Source organism: Curcuma longa, chromosome 11 (genome assembly GCF_044706935.1).
Source record: "Curcuma longa cultivar G26 ecotype Majalengka, Jawa Barat chromosome 11, ITB_CL_G26_1.1, whole genome shotgun sequence".
Classification (NCBI taxonomy): Eukaryota; Viridiplantae; Streptophyta; class Magnoliopsida; order Zingiberales; family Zingiberaceae; genus Curcuma; species Curcuma longa.
In genome coordinates this window covers 4,556,259-4,576,247 of record NC_133871.1, presented here as the reverse complement: position 1 = coordinate 4,576,247, position 19,989 = coordinate 4,556,259, and the positions used below count along the sequence as shown (strand labels likewise).

General features: G+C 40.9%; 3 protein-coding genes and 1 non-coding gene across 5 annotated transcripts; 1 reads left to right on the top strand and 3 right to left on the bottom strand.

Annotated features, from left to right (window-relative positions):
* Nucleotides 1–250: 250 nt before the first annotated feature.
* On the top strand, nt 251–5,914 carry LOC141840934 (sm-like protein LSM7). 2 transcript variants are annotated; one of them, XM_074729036.1, is made up of 6 exons: nt 251–449; nt 2,191–2,261; nt 3,400–3,481; nt 4,653–4,724; nt 5,260–5,312; nt 5,584–5,914. In XM_074729036.1, exons 2-6 carry the CDS (start codon nt 2,259–2,261, stop codon nt 5,671–5,673), a joined length of 300 nt encoding a protein of 99 aa, XP_074585137.1. In that variant the 5' UTR covers nt 251–449; nt 2,191–2,258; the 3' UTR covers nt 5,674–5,914. The 2 variants fall into 2 exon arrangements, with proteins under 2 accessions (XP_074585137.1, XP_074585138.1); XM_074729037.1 differs by having other exon boundaries at nt 2,172–2,261.
* Nucleotides 5,915–6,812: 898 nt separating this feature from the next.
* Nucleotides 6,813–6,886, bottom strand: TRNAN-GUU (transfer RNA asparagine (anticodon GUU)). Its single transcript has one exon. It is a non-coding gene; the product is annotated as a tRNA-Asn (tRNA).
* An 894-nt stretch (nt 6,887–7,780) lies between these two features.
* LOC141836988 (protein GLUTAMINE DUMPER 2-like) lies at nt 7,781–8,182 on the bottom strand. Its single transcript, XM_074724477.1, has one exon. The coding sequence runs from the start codon at nt 8,180–8,182 to the stop codon at nt 7,781–7,783; it is 402 nt and encodes a 133-aa protein (XP_074580578.1).
* Nucleotides 8,183–10,781: 2,599 nt separating this feature from the next.
* Nucleotides 10,782–15,080, bottom strand: LOC141841121 (protein SUPPRESSOR OF MAX2 1-like). Its single transcript, XM_074729243.1, is given in 4 exon segments — nt 10,782–12,487; nt 12,489–12,682; nt 12,777–13,080; nt 13,384–15,080. Coding segments are annotated over 4 exon segments (3,168 nt in total). The 5' UTR covers nt 14,670–15,080; the 3' UTR covers nt 10,782–11,103.
* Nucleotides 15,081–19,989: the final 4,909 nt, after the last annotated feature.

Sequence of the window (19,989 nt, the reverse complement as noted above, 5' to 3'; positions counted from 1 at the left end):
ATTTTAATAATTTAGATATTTAAATTTTATCTGATTAATTTTAAAAGTATAAATTTTCTTTTGATTAATAAATTCGGAACATAATTTATATTAAAAAAATCATCTATCTAATATATATATATATAAATTTATAATGTCAACATCAATATTGAACCAGTGTGAACCGGTTTGGTTCGACTTGGTTTAGCAGATTAGGGATTTGTGGAAACAAAACCATCTTTTCAGTAACTTCTTCTCCCTTCTTCTTTCTCTCTCGTGCGAGCAAGGCCTCACTCTCAGCCCCTTCGACGAGTCGCGTGCGAGATCCCCGCCTTCGCTGTTTCGCCTGCAAGTCCGTGCTTTGCATCGCCGAGCGTCACCGGCTGCGATCTACCATCTCCAGCATCGGCGAACCCACAGCAGTCTTTTTCACCCTCCTTCCTCTCTTGAGAAGCCGCGACACTGGCAACGTGAGTTCTTGTTGCTTGGTGCAGTTGTGGAATCTTGGGTGGGTTACCATTGTAAGAGAAAGTTGTTTCTTTTGGTGCTCTTGTGTTTCCTACAGGACATTGAATCGCAGGGATACACAATGGAAAAGGTAGGTTAGTGGGGGTAGATGTTTCGTTGAGGCTTGACTTTGTGAGTATGTTTTTTGGGTTCCAAAGAGGGAATTTGGTGATGTTGGAGTCGAGAGACTGGAGGTATGGTGTTCCGCATTGCAGATGAGGGAGATTGGAGTTTTTTAGTCAGTGTTTGTACTTTGGTAGTTGAATTTGAAGGTTGTTTAGGGTCGGGGCAACTTGTGTGATATCAATTCTTATGGTGGAACTCCGACTTGGCTTGTTGACTCTTTGGCATGTCTTGCTTGTGTTATCTTTTTGAATTCTAGTTATTTCCCTTGCTCATGCCATCATCGTAGTTGCTATCCATGTGGATTATTCTAGGTTTTCTTGCTATCATTGCTTGCGGCATATGTCAGTATTATTTGCAATATACTTTTATGTGATAATGCAAATTAATATAGTTGTTTATTTATTCTTGATATATAGCATGCAGTTCTTTATTGTCGAGAGCATTTATACACTTTGATGATAACTAATAATAAGTAAAATTTCTCTTTCTATTCAATGGTGCTTCCTGTTCTTGAAGTTTTGGTAGGCCCCCAAACTTGTTCCGTTGGTAATCACAAGTGACAAATTGTTTTCCTATTGCGCCAACATGGAATCTGCATGAGTACAATTGATTATTGTACCTTTCACACTCAGTTTGGAGGGAAGAGTTTGGGGTGTGAGAAAGCGTTGCATCAACACGAGTTGAGGAGGGTTGTGATTGTTGGTTCCTTTCCTCCCAGGCAGGGCTTCCGCTAGTTTGTTGAGGAGAGATTTGAGATGCTACCAATTCTTGTGTCAATAGGTTGAGGGTTGGTTGAATACTATGAGATCTGTCGAGTCAATATATTGAGGGGATCGGCTGATATTATGTAACTTATAGACCAATTATATTATTCCACTTAGTCTTCTATCCATTAATGGTTTAATGAATTATTTACCTGTATTACATGGTCTATGAGTCAATCTTATTATCTCATTAGTCTTATAACCAGTATAGGCTTTCCATGTGTCTTGATGCTAGTTCATACTGACCATGGATAACTTGGTCTTGTACATGACAGTTTTTTGGCTGATTAGTGCTTATTTCTATACTTTATAACAATCTATCTGTGAAAGAGAGCATTCATAATTCTTTCATAGGATGTGTTTTATAAGGATTTCAGATGTTTGAAGGTGTTATTGTATGTTGGTAGGAATTTTTCAGTGTAGCAATTTTTAGTTATTTTATTTTAATAAATTCAATCTGATTGGCCATTCATTTGCTTGACTTAGCTAGTTTGATGTCCATTTCAGTTCCGATAATAAAGGGCCTAGTTAGATGCTCATCTCTATTGGCCATTATATCTAATTTGCAAAATGGATCTCTTTATCATAGAGAGATAACTTGGAATTTTACTGTTTGACTTTCTGTGTTTGATTTACCTAAAATTTTTATTTATTCTTTTGTTTCATGTTGATTAGAAATATTTGATGCTCTTGGTTGCTTCCTCCATTTGCTTTCAGGACAGTGTTAAGGTTTCACAATTTAATAATTTTACTTCTTGAACTTAATAATAATTTTACTTATCGAACTTACTGCAGATACTAATTTTTTATCCAGGTGGTAGGGTGCTTTCCAGCAAGTTCACATTGAAATTCATTGGGCTTGCAGGGAATTTGTAGTGCAAGATGGTAAGAATATTTTGTTGTGGCTGCAGATATTTCTCCACTTATTTGGTTGATGAAATTCTGCAATGATAGCAATGATATTGAGGGGTTATGGTGTTTATTTACTGGAAATAATAATGTATTGGGAACTGTAAGTGTAATTGTTAGTGCATCATCTATGATCCTTTGCTAAGTTAAATATATGCATCTTCCGAATTATTTTCTTATGTGTGAACATTTTTATTCCAATCTGATTACATTTTCTTTCTTTTCCCCATGAAAAGGTAGATGTGAGAAAATTTCAAATCTTGCAAATTTTGCATAACGTGTATACCATGCTAATAATGTCCTCCATCGTTATGCCATTTCCATACATCAGCAAAACTTACTGAGTGAAAAAAAAAACATGTTGAAGAATAACCAGGTTCGTATTTAAGTTTTATTTCCAGCTTAAGCAACATATTCCTTGGGGGCGTCCTTAGTAAATCTATTCTGTGAAAAATGAAAAGCATGTTGTAGTTTCACAAGTTTGGGAAATATGCCTTATCAAACTTTAAGTAACTTGTAAAATACAATATGAAAAGGAGTAACAAATGCGGGCGAAATCACTGCCAAACCAATGGGACAAGGATGGGTGGTAAACTACATGTCTGCACATGCATAGAGTGGCCTGATTGGTTTAAGGACAGGGAATAAATGAGAGGCGCCACACATAAGGTTAGTCAACAAGCAACAGCTCATTAGGTAATATAACACAAGAAAAACACCATATATCATCTCTGCCAATATCTAGGCAGCCTTGAGACCTATAAATTGGAAAGGGAAGACAGTACTATGTTGCTTGCAGTTAATAGCTTATAGTTGTGTTCTGCTAACCAACCTTCTTGAAATTTTAATTAATTTTCACATAGTATCTCCTTAGAACATCATTATCTTCTAAGAAGATATTGTATGCAATTAAAGGATATAATGACTGACTAAATGTTGTATTGGTGTGCATTGGCACATTGAGTGGACTCAGATTTTGTTGGTTAGAAGATTAAACTATATCATTGTGTGCATGATAATTGTTTTTCCCTTGGCTTCAGTAATATCATTCTCATCTTCTGCAATGCATTGGTGTTGTTGGCCTCTGTTTAATGTTTTATGTTTACTTGTTTAGTCAGGCAGGAAGGAAACAGTTCTAGATTTGGCAAAATTCATTGACAAGGGTGTCCAAGTGAAGCTGACAGGAGGAAGGCAAGGTTGGTTATTTAGTTTTCATTCGTTCCAGACTTTGGTCTTTCCAACCATTACATGAATTTTAGTTCTTATCTTAAAATTATACCTGCATCTTATTTACTTTATATACACTTCGAATTGATATGTGAAGCAAGCAATAAAAGAATAATTAAAAGTCAAGAAGAGAATGGTTTGCCACTAGGTTTTAAGATTTGTATGCATTCATTATGTGGTCAAGCCAATATAATGTATCAAAAAATGAATACACATCTACCATCTAATATGTCAAATTAATCAACCTAAATGATCAGCCAAAAAAATAGATTTAACTTATGGTATATTAAATCAATCATCCTAAGTCATCTCTAATCCCATATAAAATATTTTGCATATAAATATGTGAAACAGATAATACATAATTCATAATAGTACATGTTAAATGGAAATGTATATGAATGAAAATTTAGGTGTTGACTTGCCAATTCATTAGAATATACTTCTGATACTTTTACCATGCCACCTAGTAGTTGTGAGGTTGTTCATACCAAGTGAGTTTCTGTTGCAATTGCTCCTTTGCATGAGGGCACACTGTTCTCAATCAAAGCATGGGTATGGCTATCAATGTCATGTGTATCTGAATGATATTGTGCTAATTTAGCTTTTTTATATTATTTTATTTTTCTATTGTAGTACCTAGATTTTACTAACTCCAATATATAAACCTATGTACAATAAAGTGGTCTGAAGGCAAAATATACTATGATTTCTGAAAATAATATGGATATACTAGTTATCTCTGTTTAGAACACTCTTGAGAGAAGGTGTATTTCAAACAATTAGTTTAACATTGGAACAGCGTTCACAAATATAAGATAATAGTTCCTTGTCTGGAACTTGGCAAGTGGTAGTTTTATGTTTTTAGAAAGTTGCATTTGAACATTTGATGAAAACCACTAGAAATAAGCTTGGCAGGTGATTGCTGATGTGGGTCTCTAGACACTTCATGATTTCCAATTTCTTCCAACTTGTGTTATTTTCCACTAAAAATAAGCTTGGCAGGTGTCAACTGATGTGTGTCTCTAGACACTTCATGCTTTCCAGCATTTTCCAACTTGTTTTATTTTCAGTTATTTGAGGAACATAGTAATTCATATAACTAATAAACTTGCTAACCATGTAATTGCCTTGATCCAGTGATGGGGACTTTAAAAGGCTATGATCAGCTGCTTAACTTGGTGCTAGATGAAGCTATAGAGTTTCTCAGAGGTAACTACTTTACATGAACATGTTTACACAGAATTGTCTATTAGTAGTGTTTTGTTTGGATCAACTGGATCTTTTTTGTTTTTGTCTACAAATAAATTTTCTTCTTTGATGGCAATTTTAGTTTGTCATAAATGTTTAGAATTTTAATCATTTTTATATTTGCATTGATGTCCAGAGCACACCACCAATCGACATCCTTTATGAATGGGTATTTTAGAAAACATGCACTTGACACATTCAAACTGCTTGGGTCATGCATTCAATTTGTGTTTCCGTAGTGCTAGTTGAGTCATGTTCTTCATGGTGCCTCAGGAATCTGTATAGGGCCTAAATTTTGTTAGGTTGTGTATCACTGCATGAATAGGATCACTTCACATATTTAGCTTGGACAATTATTTAGTTTAGTCGGCTAATGAAGTTGGCAATTCACCCACTACCTTTAGCATTTTCTTGCTATCCCAGACTTGGTTATCTGTAAATGTACTGGAATCAACAATCTTTTTGAATTTTGTTAACTTGAAGCCCATGCTTGCAGATCCTGATGATCCACTGAAGACCACAGACCAGACAAGACGCCTTGGCCTTGTAGTAAGAGTTTTTTGTACCCATTAACTTATTACCCTTGCTGCTTCTAGCTTAATACAGAATGACATTATATTCAATCAGACTTGTGTTTTTTTTTTTTTAAATTTCTTTAACAATTCCTTAATGGTGATTTTTAGTGGGTCTCAACATTGCCCATCCTATTTGTCTAATTTGTTTTCTTCATATGTTGTTGTTGAAAACTAATGGAAGTGATTTTGTAGGCTAAAAATGATCATTTTAAACAGGTTTATTTGACTGATGCATTTGTGTACAGATATGTAGGGGGACTGCCGTAATGCTTGTGTCTCCAACTGATGGAACAGAGGAAATTGCAAATCCCTTCATCCAGCCAGATGGAGCTTAAATTTCAAGTTTTAGACACTGCATGATATTTCCATGATGTTGCTTGTACCTTTTTGTGTTATTTACTCCAATTCTGAGATGATTTCTTTTATCTTAAATACTCCATTTGATCTCTAACCACCTTCAGTTTGGAATGCACAGTTGCGATATTGTTTGCACACTATGAAAGAAAGGATGTTAAAGATCTAAATAATGTGTGCTTGTATGCAAAATGCTTATTATATTTATGAAGACTTGATATATCCAACCTTGTAATTCAAGAAGGTGAGAAAATTTCAATTATTACAACTTTTGATGCTCTTCTTTTATTAAAAAGGAAATCTATTGATCGTTGTTAATTGCTTTTGATGAATATATCTAAATTTACTGGACTATCTAGATTCTATTACTTCCTGAGCATAATATTTTGCTACAAGGCTAGGGCCTTTTGATTGGACTAATTTATTCAATTTTTGCATGCAAATAAGCATTATTGTGTATAATGAATTTTTTATTTAAGATTCTAGGAGGGGTTTAAAGTCATGATTTAGAGTTTAGATTCCATAAAATTTAATAAATGATTTTATATTAGATGTTGATGGAGTTTCATTGATATATATATATATATATATATTTTATGGTCATATTACAATTTTTATACTAGATCATTTTTCTATCATATTCTTTTTAGTAAATAGTGGGTGACGTAAACCAGATATGTGCCAATTAAAAAAATAAATTGAACTGAAAAAGTGAAAAAAAAAATTGGTCGGCGATAATTAGAAGTATTTATATTTTTCTTATTCATATATATATTATTTACATAAATCATGTTGCATTTTAAATATAATTAATATATAAGACTCCTCGATTATATTATAGGTAAACGATATATTACACTTTTTATGCGATATATTTGGTGAGCACATTATAAAATATATTTTTAATTTTTTTATTTAAGATTTAGGATAAAAATTTAAGATTTAATATTTAGATTAAAAAATTGAAATTTAAAAATATATATTTTATACTAGATGTTCAGTTCTAAAAATTGGAGACCCGATTAAAACATACTGTAGCCCCGGGGCTACATTATAATTATATTTATATATCGTATGAATGTTTGTGTTAAAAATTCTAATTTTAGATTTAAAAAAATCTCGCTAGAAGGAGGGCTTGAACCTCCGACCTTGTGGTTAACAGCCACACGCTCTAACCAACTGAGCTATTCCAGCTATATTTTCCTTTTTAAACTTAATTATTAAATATTATATAATAACTGATAATTTTGAATCAACAACTAAGAACTAGTAAAAATCAAAATACGTTCAAACTTAATCAAAATATATAAAATATTGACTTTTTATATCATGGAATATCAAATATTGGCTTAGCTTCTAACTCTTTCTAGATAAAGCCTTTTTAATTCTTTTTAACTAATTTTTTTAAATAAAACTATTTAAAAAATTAGTTCACCGCAAATATAATAAATATAGAAATAGCCCACAGAAACCCGGTGAATCAGGCAACGATGGTTAATCGCTTTTTGACATCTCACACTTGTAACGGCCGCTACTTGTCTATTTGTCGCCTATCCATATGGTAACCGATACGTGGGCACCATGCAACGCCTCGCTCACCGGCATTTATCACTTTTGTATCGCAGCCCACCATTTAATGCCCGCGGGCAGCTCTAGTCACATTATTAAATAAAGATCAAATTTTAATAAATACAAAAAAAAATAGAATCGTATTTTTTTATTATATTAGTTTATTTAGAGGGCGTTACGATGTCTGTCAAAGACGCGTATCGGGTTTCGGAACGATCTGTAACAGCTGTCTTTACTCCTGCGCGACCTCGGCTCGCCGCATCCCCATCCCTAATTCGCTCTCGTGCTCCTCACGTGCTCGCTCGTCTTCCTCCCCGTCCTTACTTTACTAAACCGTAATGGCGAATGAACCAGCTCGGGACATGGCTTCGATCTCTTCCGCCATGGAAACGATCGCTCTCGAGATCTCATGATCTGCACCTCGTTCGATTCGGAGTTTTGAGAAGAAAAAAAAATAATCTTTTTGAGTAAAAAAACAAAATTTAGTTGACTCATCCAAAATTTAGTTACATTCGCTGCTCAATGGCTTTGGGGAGGCGTCTGGCGATCTCCCGGCGAGGTTACCTGGCACGAGCGCGGCTGGTCGACCCGGTTGGGTGCGGCAATGGGGACGGCTAGGACGCTGGGGGCCACCTCGCCGGGCATGATGACGAGGACGCTGTCCTCGAGGGAGGCGGGGGCCTTCGCGCCGTGTGAGTCGCGGGGCTTCTGGAGGTCGGAGTCGTCGTGGCCGGAGAGGCTGTTCCAGTAGTAGGAGCAGGTGAGGATGAGGAGGGCGAGGGCGACGAGGGCGAGCATGGCGGCCATGCCGCCGAAGAGGAAGGGCACTGGGTATCGCCACCCCGAGTGGGCCGCTGCGCCGCCGGGAGAGGAGAGCAGGGCGGCCTGGTCGTCGGCGTTGAAACCTGCGCCGGTCCTCATGTCGGCTGCGAACGCAGTGAGTCGGTGGGTGGAGGAGTGAGGTATGCGCGGGTATTTAAAGAGGGGAGGCAGCTAATCGGATCCTTTTGCCTTTTCTTTTTATTCCCTTAAAAATTTTAGCTGAAGAATATTCGCAGAATATTATTTTTCTATGCGGCGGTGGGGGCGACAACCCTCAGGTGCGGGGTACAAGTGTGGGTGGAGTTGGGAATTATAATTTGCGCGAGTTAAAAAAATTTTAATAAAAAATAATTAAAAAGCCCCGGATTAATAAGTAAAATTGGATTACATTAATATTATTTCACCCTCCATTATTTTCATTTTTAAACTTTACGTACTTCTAGATGCCCTACAGTAGTCCCCGAGCCATTATGTCGCGGTAGGACATTTATTTTCTCCAAAATCCATAAATTATTTTTCTAATTTAACGTATTTAGGATTTTCCTCGGTTTAATCAAATAAAAATGTTAAAATCGAAATTGAATCGAACGCTTCCTGAATTAACCGATTTTTTTCGTGGGAAGAATAACCTCTTCCGATTGAGTCAATATGAAATTAGGATTATCATTTTTAGATGGTCCCGGAGTAAAATCCGAGTATATTATTACCTGGCTTCGTTTTTAGATATAAGAGTGGAGGACGAAAGGAGGGCAATGACATGATTGTACCCTTTAAACACACATTTTTCATCTTCCCGTGGCACAACTAGACCGCTATGTTATAGGGTCATGCCAGATCACAACCTAATGATGGATCATGACTTGACTAAATCTGTGGTTTAGGCCGATCGAAGAAGAGATTGGATCTAATTTGACTATGTCCAATATTAATTTTCTTTAAAGGTTTTAAAGGTGATGATTTGATTATGTTACCTCTTCTCACCGATACACCGTGGATGATACATATGCTGGTTTAAAGTTCAGTCGACATGCACATTTTTCGAAGAGAAGAGAGATCCTAAAAAATACTTAAAAAGAAGAGGGTTAGAATGATGTCGAGGTTGGATCTCGGTAAGCGACTCCAACACTCAAGTTAGGGTTCGGCACAAAGTGTTCAAAAGCTTGAAGAGATTGGGTAGATATGTGTGTGTACCTTGCCCATGGGCATAGGCTTCTTTTTTATAGCGGTTGATTTTCGAAATATCAACAACCATCTCCGAAATACTCAGATAGACCGGTGCCTTTCTGTAAAGATTTCATTTATTGATATATATTGGTTCCTGTTATTGTGGAAGAATCGGTTCTATCTTCTCTGGATTAGACGAAACGACCATGTCTTCAATAAATATCACGTGTCGGAAGTTGATCTTGAGTGCAGAGATCATGCCAAGATCGAGTCATGAGGTCGGTACATGACGTTGAGACCAAGTCATGAGGTCGACGCGTGATGTCGGGACCGAGTCATGAGGTTGGCGCATGATGCCGGGACCAAGTTGTGAGGTCGACGCGTGATGCCGGAACTAAGTTGTGAGGTCGGCGCGTGAAACGAGAAGTGTGTAAAGATTGTGGCGAGAGCTCAGCGTACACTCAAAGAAACTGACCCAGACCGGAGAGAGCTCGGTACATGTTTGCGGAAGCATACCGAGATCAGAGAGAGAGCTCAGGGTTTCTCGAATTGATAAATGCTTATTTTTATATTTTTTTTTCCGGTCTCCCATTGTACCCCACATCCACATTCTTGCAAAATATCCTTCCCGGATCATTACCATATTAAAGTTTCCTTGGATGCACCTCCAAGTGTTAAAACACTTGTTGGACGAGCTCTCATAGTCTGACAGCGCCTTAAGAGACACTACTGTTGACTACTAATTAATTATCGAGATTAATGGTTTTCAAATTTACTTCAATATAAAAAATCTTGTAAAATAAGCACATGAACATGAGCACCTTCTTATATAAAATATCGTTGCACCATTGATCGGCTGAACTATGGATCGATCGAAGTTCCAAATTAAGTTAGATGTGGCTTCTCTCGCACTGTGGACAGAGGCAAAAAGGCAATCAGTGTAAGCACATGAACATGAAGACACAGTGGAGTGGAGTGTAGGTCCTCCCCCTCTTTTAATTCTTTTTGACTTGTCTAGTCTTAATTAAAGTTATGTGGTCCTCTAATTGCCCATTAATTAGAGACATTGATTGAAATCCATAGAGAGTCCTGTTTAAGGATGTCATCTGGCTTGTTGGTAGATTTGAGTCTTATGAAACTTGAGCTTGTGTTCTTTCTTCTCCCTTTCTTGACTTTACATGAACCTAAACTTCTCTATCATGGATGTGTCCTTCAGACTTTCCTTTCCTTTTCTATCCAAGTGAAATCCAGTTCTTCACTGAAACTGAAAGCTTGGTCTGGAGAAGAACAAGGAATACTTATGACAACATGCATGTATTGTACATAAAAAAGAAAGATTTCTCAAGAAATATACCAGGAAGTGATCGTGCTGTCAGCAGCAATCCAACTGTTAGCCGATGACAGAAACAACAGTTACTTGGACCACAGAAGCTGTGCAGCACTCCCTTCTTCCCCGGGACCAAATTAGGACCTTGAAGCCCTGGAACACATGAACTAAACATCAAAATATGAGAGGACAGCAAGACAATGCCGAGGCCAATTCAATCCATGTTCTGTATTTTATGTCAGCAATCTTGATACTGTTGCTAAAAAACAAGAATGAAGAATGAAGAACAAGATGTCCTGGACAGAGTAAACAGAAAGAATAATGTGGAACAGATTACAATTACTCTTATTGTAATGAATCATATTGGTGTTGGTGTTGAACTTCTCCAGCCTATACCTATGAGTTCCTCTTTGCATATAACCATTATCAACTCAAGAAGGAAAATTTCAAGAGGAAACTGTTTTTTTACTAGTATATACATACTGGCCCAAAAAAGTTTGCCCATTGGTGTTCCTAGGTGTTTCGTTATTTAGGCGCTTCGTATGGCCACGATTGTCGGTAACCAGTCACTGCTTCTACTTCTTGGCACTTGGTTCCCTTTTATCGTTGATAGTCGAATGTATACAAGCCCATCACCGTCGAACTTCAAGTTGTCTCTTAGTTGCCTCAAGCTAGGAACCAACACCCTCTCGGCCCAGTCATCAAGAGTTGTGCCACTGAGCCACAGACCACCTACTATTCTGTTGAGGGAATCATCATCGATCCTTATTGTTCTTCCCTTGCCCATAATAGCTCTAAATTTGACCGGCACCGACTCAAGGATGCTCTTACGGAGTTGAGCAAAGTCAACTGGCTTGAATGTTACAGCTTTGTCGACTAGCTCAATGAGTTCTGGTGCCAATGAGGATGTGGAACCATTAATAGCAAGCCTGCCTTTGTCATACTCATGCTCAGTGGTGATGTCACTTGAGTTCCATGATCCTTCCCCGGCATCGGCATCGGCATCCACCCCAACAGATAAGTTCAGATCAAGTGAAAGGTTAGCAATAACAGCAGACTCCTTTCGTATCTTGATTGGTCGATCAGTATCACAAACCCAGTTTGGATAGCGTTTTCCAGGCCGATTCCCAGTTGTAAGCTCCAGTTGCATTCCCCCATAAGTAGAATCTAGGATGGTCTGCTCATACTGCATGACAGAATGATATGAGCATCTTAGCTCTTCGGGCAGCCAATCTGCAATAAGAACAAAGATGATACTCCCTAAACTGACCTCCCGGCCATACGAATCAAGGAGACGGCCACCCTCTATTGCTTGCTTAATTCTACTTTGTATCAGCATGTCTGCTTGATCTATGTTCTCGAGTATGATCATTGAGAAAGGGTTCTTCCGCACTGCTTCCATTGTTCGGTCCATCGATGTCTTTCCACGACTTAAATTCAACTCTTCGCCATTGTCAATGGCGCATGAAGCATGACCAAAGTTAATAACGGTAGGACCAGTGCCAAAAACTAACTCAGCTAGAGTGTTAGCCATCTTCTTCTTACCAACCTTGTCAGGTCCAATGAGAAGAAGCCAAGTATCTCGTTTCGGAGCACCTCCCCTCCTCATTCCATTGCCAGATTTGCATCGCACGACAACATCAGCAACAGCTGAAGCAGCTTCCTGTTGCCAACTGACACTCTCTGTGAGCCCTTTGAATAGCCTCTTGAACATGTCGATGTCTAAACCCCCAGCAATTTTAGCTCTCTGCTGACCAGCGAACATGTTCTGAGTGCACCCATCGAGATCACTGAGGCGCTCCTTGTGTGTTTCCTCCAGCGAACAATTGGAAACTTTTGAGCTCCCAAGGACCAGATCAGTCTTTACTGGACTTCCAGGACGGCTGGTTGGAAGTTTTGCTGCACCAGTTTCTAATTTCTAGTATCTGGGTTAACTTGAGCTCAGACAGTGGATGTGGTCTCCGAACACTCAAATTCTTGGGCATTGCTGAAGATAATGGTATCCTAGAGTCGACGGCCATCTGGCTATAGTTCTGATGAAGTTGGGAACAAGTATCACTCCATCTCTGCAGCAGTTCTTCAGTGATCTGCTTCCACGCCTCCTTGCACTACATGAGAACATGGTTCTCATTGTTAATATGTAACAAACTGTACAAAAGCCATATCATTAACATTGTGTAGCAAGCGACACTTGATTCAGACCTGGAGAGGAGCAGAGACCTTGGTGCTGCCAACACTACTAAGCTTGGCAACTTGTAACCACTGCGGCAACCCCTCACTCTCGTTCGATTTCCCAGAGTACTTCTCGCATTCCTCGGTGACATGTTTGGCTAGTTCACGCTCATAACCCTCTGTGCACACAGGGCAGATGGTGGTTCTTCGAGAAGAGGGATCGATACTTCCAGGTGGACGTTTCAGGGGAACTGCAGCATCGCTTGCTCTTGTTATAGCTTCAGATGCTGTTAGGCCCTCTACAGAGTTGCCACTTATGCTACTTGCCCCAAGCCTGTAATTGGAACCAAATCAGACTATTCAACTATTGATTCTAAAAAGGCAAAGAAGAATGATAGCTGATTTATGAATAGAATATCTACGAGAATACTATTTTTGAGGTTCTTAATTCATTCAGAAGGATCCAAAAGAGTAAGGAATCCATAATAGTGAAGAACATAATAAGTTCTAGTAGGCAAAAGTGTTGAAATAGGGACGTACTGCTCATCCATGGATTTCCACATATAGAAACTATGAAACTTAATGCAATCCAAATGTTTCAACTAGTTGATCAGGACGAGGAGAATAAAGATTGGACCTTGGGAACATGTTGTGGAAGGATGATCTGGATGCGATTGGCATGGCTTGAAGATCCCAGTCGATCTCCATTGTTGGGTGGTACACCTGGCACCGGAGGTACGTCGCTGAAGTAGCCACCGCAATTAACCAGAGTCTGCGACTCTCTTCGAACCGCTTCCAAAGCCTGCCCATCTCCGCCACTGCCGCCCGGCCGGCTTCAGGGATGGCTGGCTTTGGTGGCTGGATTGAGCCAGCACCGCTGGGGGTCTCGATGAGCCACTTGAGGTCTCCTAGATCAACAATCACGCCTCGGCCACCACTGCTGATCAAGGACTCGATCGAACTGCCAAGCTCCCTGATCTTGCTGGTGATCAGAGAATGGTCGAGGGCGGGGACGGCAGCGGTGATATTCTTTGCGAAGGGGAGAACTTGGGCGTTCCGCAGCGGCGACGAAGCGTCGATTGATGGAATCCTGTGGAGCACTTCTCGCAAGACAGCGTCGAGATTGCAGTCTCCGACAAGGACGGGGTTTCGCTTTCTGGATCTGGAGAGGATGTCTAAAACACGCTTCACTTCCTCGGCCCGCGGATGATCGGTGGCACCTTCGGCAGAAATCAGGGCAGTATTGACGTTGCTGCTCTGGTGCTGGTGGAGGCGGGGATTCAGGTAGAAATTGCGGGAGCCGGCGGCGCGGTTGGTGAGAATGGGAAGGGGGGAAGCGGAGGGAGCGGGAGAGGCGGTGGCGAGGGAAATAAAAGACGCCGCGGGTGCAGCGGTGGTGGTGGAGGAGGAAGAAGGGGATGAGAGGGATTGCTCAACGGAGGCCTTGACAGCGGTGGAAGAGAAGCTGGCCTCGCGCATCACGCGGCTGACGGCGGGGTCGTCGAGGATGGACATCAGGAGCTGCTCCAGCTCGACCTTAACGGCGAGGAGCGGCTGTTGCTGCTGCTCGGGGCACCCGCGGCGCTGGTTGGCCTGGGCGCGCTTGAGGGCCGCCGTGAGCGCGTTCGAGATTGGAGGCTCGGCGGTCGCGGCGAGACCGGGATTGCCGGCGGAGAGGCGGTCTAGGGCAACGGAGAAACAGAGCTCGAGCGCGCGGCACTGCAGAGGATGGGACGACTGCGGATGCGAGCGGATGCATGCATGGCGCAGAATCCCGCCGGAGGCGGCGAGGAGGGTCGCCGCGACGTGGAGCGGCGTCGTCTGTCCGTGGCACCGCCGCGCCGCCTCGGCGATGGATTGCGTCAGCACGTCCGAAGCCTCCGGCGTCAGCGTCTGCTGGATCGTGCTCAGCCCTGCCCTCATCTCTCCTCTCGCTCTCTTCCTCACCGGTTCCACTCGATCTAACTCATCGGAAAGCCTCTTCCGTTCGCCAAAATCCCATCTTTCTTTCCTAATGCGAAAACCACCAAAATTCCCCCAAAAAATCCAATCTTTTCTTCTTCAAAACTTCACTCAGCGAGATCGTCGATCGATCTCCGCCAGATTCAGAAAAATCAAAAAAGACGGCGAATTCTAGTCAGAAGCCAAACCACAGAGAAAAGAGAAAAGATCCAATTTTTCTCCTGTTTTTTTTTTCCGGCAGAAGAGGAAATCGTACTGAGATAAGGAGGAAGAAAAGAGGGAGAATAGAATCTTCTCATCTGCTGCACATTTTTATTCCTCCTTTTTTATTCTCTGGAAAATGAGATTTGGGTTGTGAGAAACAGAACAAAAGCCGTTCTTCATTCCCACACACACAACACACTTTCTCAACTCATCAAAAGTAACACTTCTTTTTTTATCTTTTCCCCCTCATTATTTTTTTTAGCTCTCTCTCTTTCTTACAGAAATAGTAACAAGCTCCCTTAAAATTTAATATTTTCTGAAATATCCTTAAATTTTTATTATAGTCTGAGGGGGCAAATTGCATTGAGATATTGTCTATTATTTGGTAGAAGTTAAAATTATCCAAAAGATGTGGGATAAATATGAACGAAAAAGAGATGGAAAGGAAGGAGATTCGATTGGGAATGAAATTTTAATTTTATATTAGATTTTTTTTTTAAATATGATTGATTTATAATGTATCATAAATAAATATTATAGTTGTGAATGTATACATTAGGAGAAATTCTCTCTCACATTTAAACTCATAGAGGTGTCAATTTAAGACTTGAATTGTATTAAATCAAGTTGACTCGTGTAGAAGTACGATCTATATGTGTCAAATACAAGATCGATCAAGATAAAATTTACCTAAGTGAATCAACTAATATTTTATCATATAAATCCTTCTTTTGCAAATGAAGAATATATAACTGGCAAATGACATTTCAAAGTTGGATGAGTAGTGATATTTATTTGATCAGTTATTGCTATCAAATGTGTGAGCTCCTATATAAGGAAATCACCACCTCAGACAACAAAGACACGACGATAAATAAGCATATAAGCTTTCTACCTTCGTTCCCTCATCTTTTTCTCTGCCGTGTATTTTTTCACTTGATAGTTTTTCCCATGATAGCAATTAAGTACTTTCTCGAATCATCATGAATAACTTGTACTAAATTGCAATCGTAGTTGTTGCCGTTGTATTCTAGTAAATAAATGTTTATCGTAATCTCAAAACACAATTGGAGGAGGACAAACAATTTTAAGGGAAATGCATCGAATGCATGCCTCGATGACTCGATTCTCTATTTTCGAACACTCAGAAACTCATTCAAACTCGAGATTACTTCCCAAGTGCTCGACTTCTCGTCTCGAATACTTGGACTCCGCACCTTAGCACTTGCCACTCGGATGACAGTCATTAGTCGGATGATTCAGTATCCCGACTCGACGATCTCCATTTCCTACTCGAACTCGACAATTAAGCACGTGGTTCTCGACTCAACATCGAGTTCCCTACTTGGCGCACAAACGGCGACGGGTTCGACTCGGCACTTGACATCCCGACTCACTCGACTTCTCACTTGAACTCGGAATCACTCAGGCACGTGGACTTGCCAACGACATCCGACTCTGGTTCGAACTATTCCACCAGCAATCAGCTCCATCTCTTCGCAGCGTCGATAATTCAGGAGATCTTCCTCTCTGTTTTTAATTTGAGATAATCAACTCAGATAAATTGAAGTTTGAATTATATCTCGTTGCCAACGAGATTGTGAAAGATTGTCTAACAAAAAGATAACTTGTCGATTCATCTGCGAATGACTTTCATTAAAACTTGATCGGTCCGAAATCATTCGCAATGATTCTCTCCATCCAACTCTTAAACTTTTTCTTTGTCGCCTACACCCTTCTCTCGAGTAATTGCCCTTTGCCACGTGTCTGTGAATCACACAAACGGTCGCAAGCTCACGGCTTGCTCATGACCCCACAAAATTGCCTGACGACAAGTTTTGCAATCCGCTTACGAGCCCACCAACTACCTCGCTACGAGCTTGCAGTCTGATCATGATGAGCTCACTGACTAAGCTCATGCCCTGCGAGCTGACCAGCATGATCAAAACCCATGACCTGCTGATCATGAACTTGTCGCGACCTCTTCGCGAGCTCATCGATCACCTTGTCTCGAGCCCGTCGGCTGCTTCAGGGGCGGAGCCACAGGGGAGGCGCCGGGGGGCGGTCGCCCCCCTGCCCCCTGACGTCTTGCCTCGGTATCAGCTCTTTGATTTCCCGGTTCAACTCCTCCTCCGGTCCGCCGTCGTCGGCGCTCGACATTAGGCGCAGGAGCTCCTTGAGCAAAGCTGCGGCAGCACTACGGTCGCAGACCGCGGTGTGGAAGCGGAGCGCGACGACAGTCCGGGCCGGATCGGGCATCTGGTAGACCGTGGCGAAGAGGAGCGGGAGCCAATCGGGGTTCGGATCGGACCACGGATTCTGGTTGAGCTCGTGCTCCAGGATGGCGTGGAAAAGGGAGATCCCCTCTTGCGGCGAAGGGAGGTCGGAGGCGTTGAGGGAGAGGAGGGAGAGGAGGGAGAGAGAAGAGGGATCGGTTAGGGAGAAGGAAGGGTGGGCGGTTGAGGTTGTAGTGAGGTGGGCAAGGAGGAGGGGGTGGGAGGCTTGGAGGCGGCGGAGGGCGGAATGGAGGAGAGGGAGGCAGATGGGCTGGGAGAGGAGGAGAGCGAGGACGGTGGTGTCGGTGCCTCCGGGAACAGTTCGGATCCAGTTGTACTCAGTACCGCCGACTAGGCGGCCGGTGATATCTCGAGATGAATTTGAGATTGGTGATAAAAAATATTGTCTTATTGTGGATGAATCTCGAGATGAATCTATTAAGGAACAAATGTGCATTATTTTGAGATTTGTTGGTAAAAATCCTAACTCCACCCCTCGGTAAAAATCTGCTAGGATGAAAAAATGGTTCCCCTTGATAAAAATCCTGACTCCGCCCCTGGTTGCTTAGTTAGTTGTGAGCTCATCGCTGCCCATGCCCGTGGGCTTGTCGATCAAGCTCGAATGTTGGGATTCGTATCGTTTTATTTTTATTTTTTATTTATTTTCTTTATTCCCATTCATCTTGTTTTTAATTTGCCAATATTCCAGATTTGTTCCCTCTTTTCAGGGCGATTCGCTCCTGAAACTCAAAAAAAAAGTTAATCGATCAATAGATTAAGATCAGCCATTTAATTAATGCATTCGCCCACGTGTCGTGCTCTCTCTCTCTGGCATTGTGCGGCCCTGAAATTAAAACGTTGAACGAGACACTTTACCCACTCGGTGAATATTTGATACTGAACCCCTTATAATTTCATATAATTAACACTTAGCGTTCGAACCATACAATATGTAAATAAATATAATAAAACCCTTGTCATTTAATACAATTAACAATGAACATGGCCTTCGTACCCGTGCAATATATAAAGTGCTAGGTATCGACTTTTCACTCCTCCATATATAAAATAATACATGTATACTTTTATATATATATATATATTAGGTGATCCTTCATCCCCTCGAACTTCATAAATTACTTGAGAAAATGTAGATTAGGTTTAAGATGGATTTTGAAGATTGGTCAATTGAGTATTTGGCTTTAGCACACTTGTGTTGGTCGAGCTTTCAAGGACAATATATAGATTTATTTCCTGATAATCGTGGAATTGATCGTATAAAACCATTGGAGAAGCTTATTAATTTTGAAAATAGACGATGCTTCTTTTTTGAAAATGAGCATGATGTTTCTTCCTTTTTGATGGAGGAAACATGATACTTACTTTTGATTTGCGTGTGAGTGTTCTCTTGCGTGGACAGTGGACTGGTCCAACACGCCCAATTGATCATGAGGTCGACGAGAAGTGACAATGCTCCAGTACATTGCCGTGCCCTTGCAGCAAAATCTTCTGGGAGAATCAAAGCAGACGACTTGTTCATATGGTCGGTGGCTAATGGCACTAATAAATTCATATGGTTCTCGCCATCTGCCATGGCCACACAGAAGGTCGTCTCAATCTTCTCCTGAGCATTTATTAATGGCGTATCTCAATTATGGAGATGATATCAAAGGTCAACTGGAATCTCTTGTTTCCCCCCTTCTTCAGTCTCCTCTTGAACCTGCAAAGATCGCAATGAATGGACATAAGCACCAATTCCTCGAAACAGAGACAGAGAGAACCACTCGACTCGAACAGGAGAAACACTGAAGGCAGGCGCAGTGCGAAGCTTCGCAGGTGAGGAATCCATGTTGGGGAAGAAGATCACGTGCAGGAACACCGCCGAGACGGGCGTTGCACACGTGACCTGCTTCTCCAACAAGGCTCTCCTCGCCTAGCCAGTTCCAGCTCCATCGCTGTGCGTGGTCTGTCTATATATACACACACAGCAATAGCAGAAAGTCGACAAGGGGAGAAGAAGACAAGAAGTGGAGTCTTGGAGAGGGTTTGGCCATTGGCATGCAACAGGTGACGATGCGTAAAGAATTGGAAGAATTGAATGAGGAGGGCCCTGTGAAATAATACCAAAGCAGAGCAGAGAATATAATTCAATTCTTCTCTTACAGACCAATCTCCTTTGTCTTTCTTCTTCTTCTTCTTCTTCCTGAACCAGCATCAATGATGATGCGTGGATTGAATGCAGGAGTTAAACCACACACCAGTTCCTTCTATCGACGACGGCTTTAAGCGACCGTGTTTTCAAAACACAAACATTAGACTTGGATCGAGTTGAAGCTTCACAAGAAACAAGTATTAGACTTCGATCATGGGGTTTGAGCGACAAGATGGGGGTTTTGAAGCCCACACACGCAAGATAGTAGCTTCCAAGCTGCAAAGAACAGAGGGTGGGGCATGAAGAGAAGGAAAAGTCGAAAGCAGGAGTAAGCTGAGACAATAAGCAATATTCCGTGTGGATTGTTCAAACCTAAAATGCATATGAAGTAAGTACATATGAGCTATTGACAATTGTACCAAGAAATTAATGTTTGATCGAGTTTTGCATCCACATGCAAGTAAACACATGCATTTCTTGTCATGGAGTTTACTCTTCATGATTGTTCTTAAACATCATTATTTCTCTAATTGAAGATTCTCTCTATGGATAGTAAAGCTTCATTTTAAGGGATAAAATCGACAAAAGTCAATCATATTCATTTATCAATCTTAAATTTCTCAGTTTCAAAGAAGAGGTTAACTAGTCA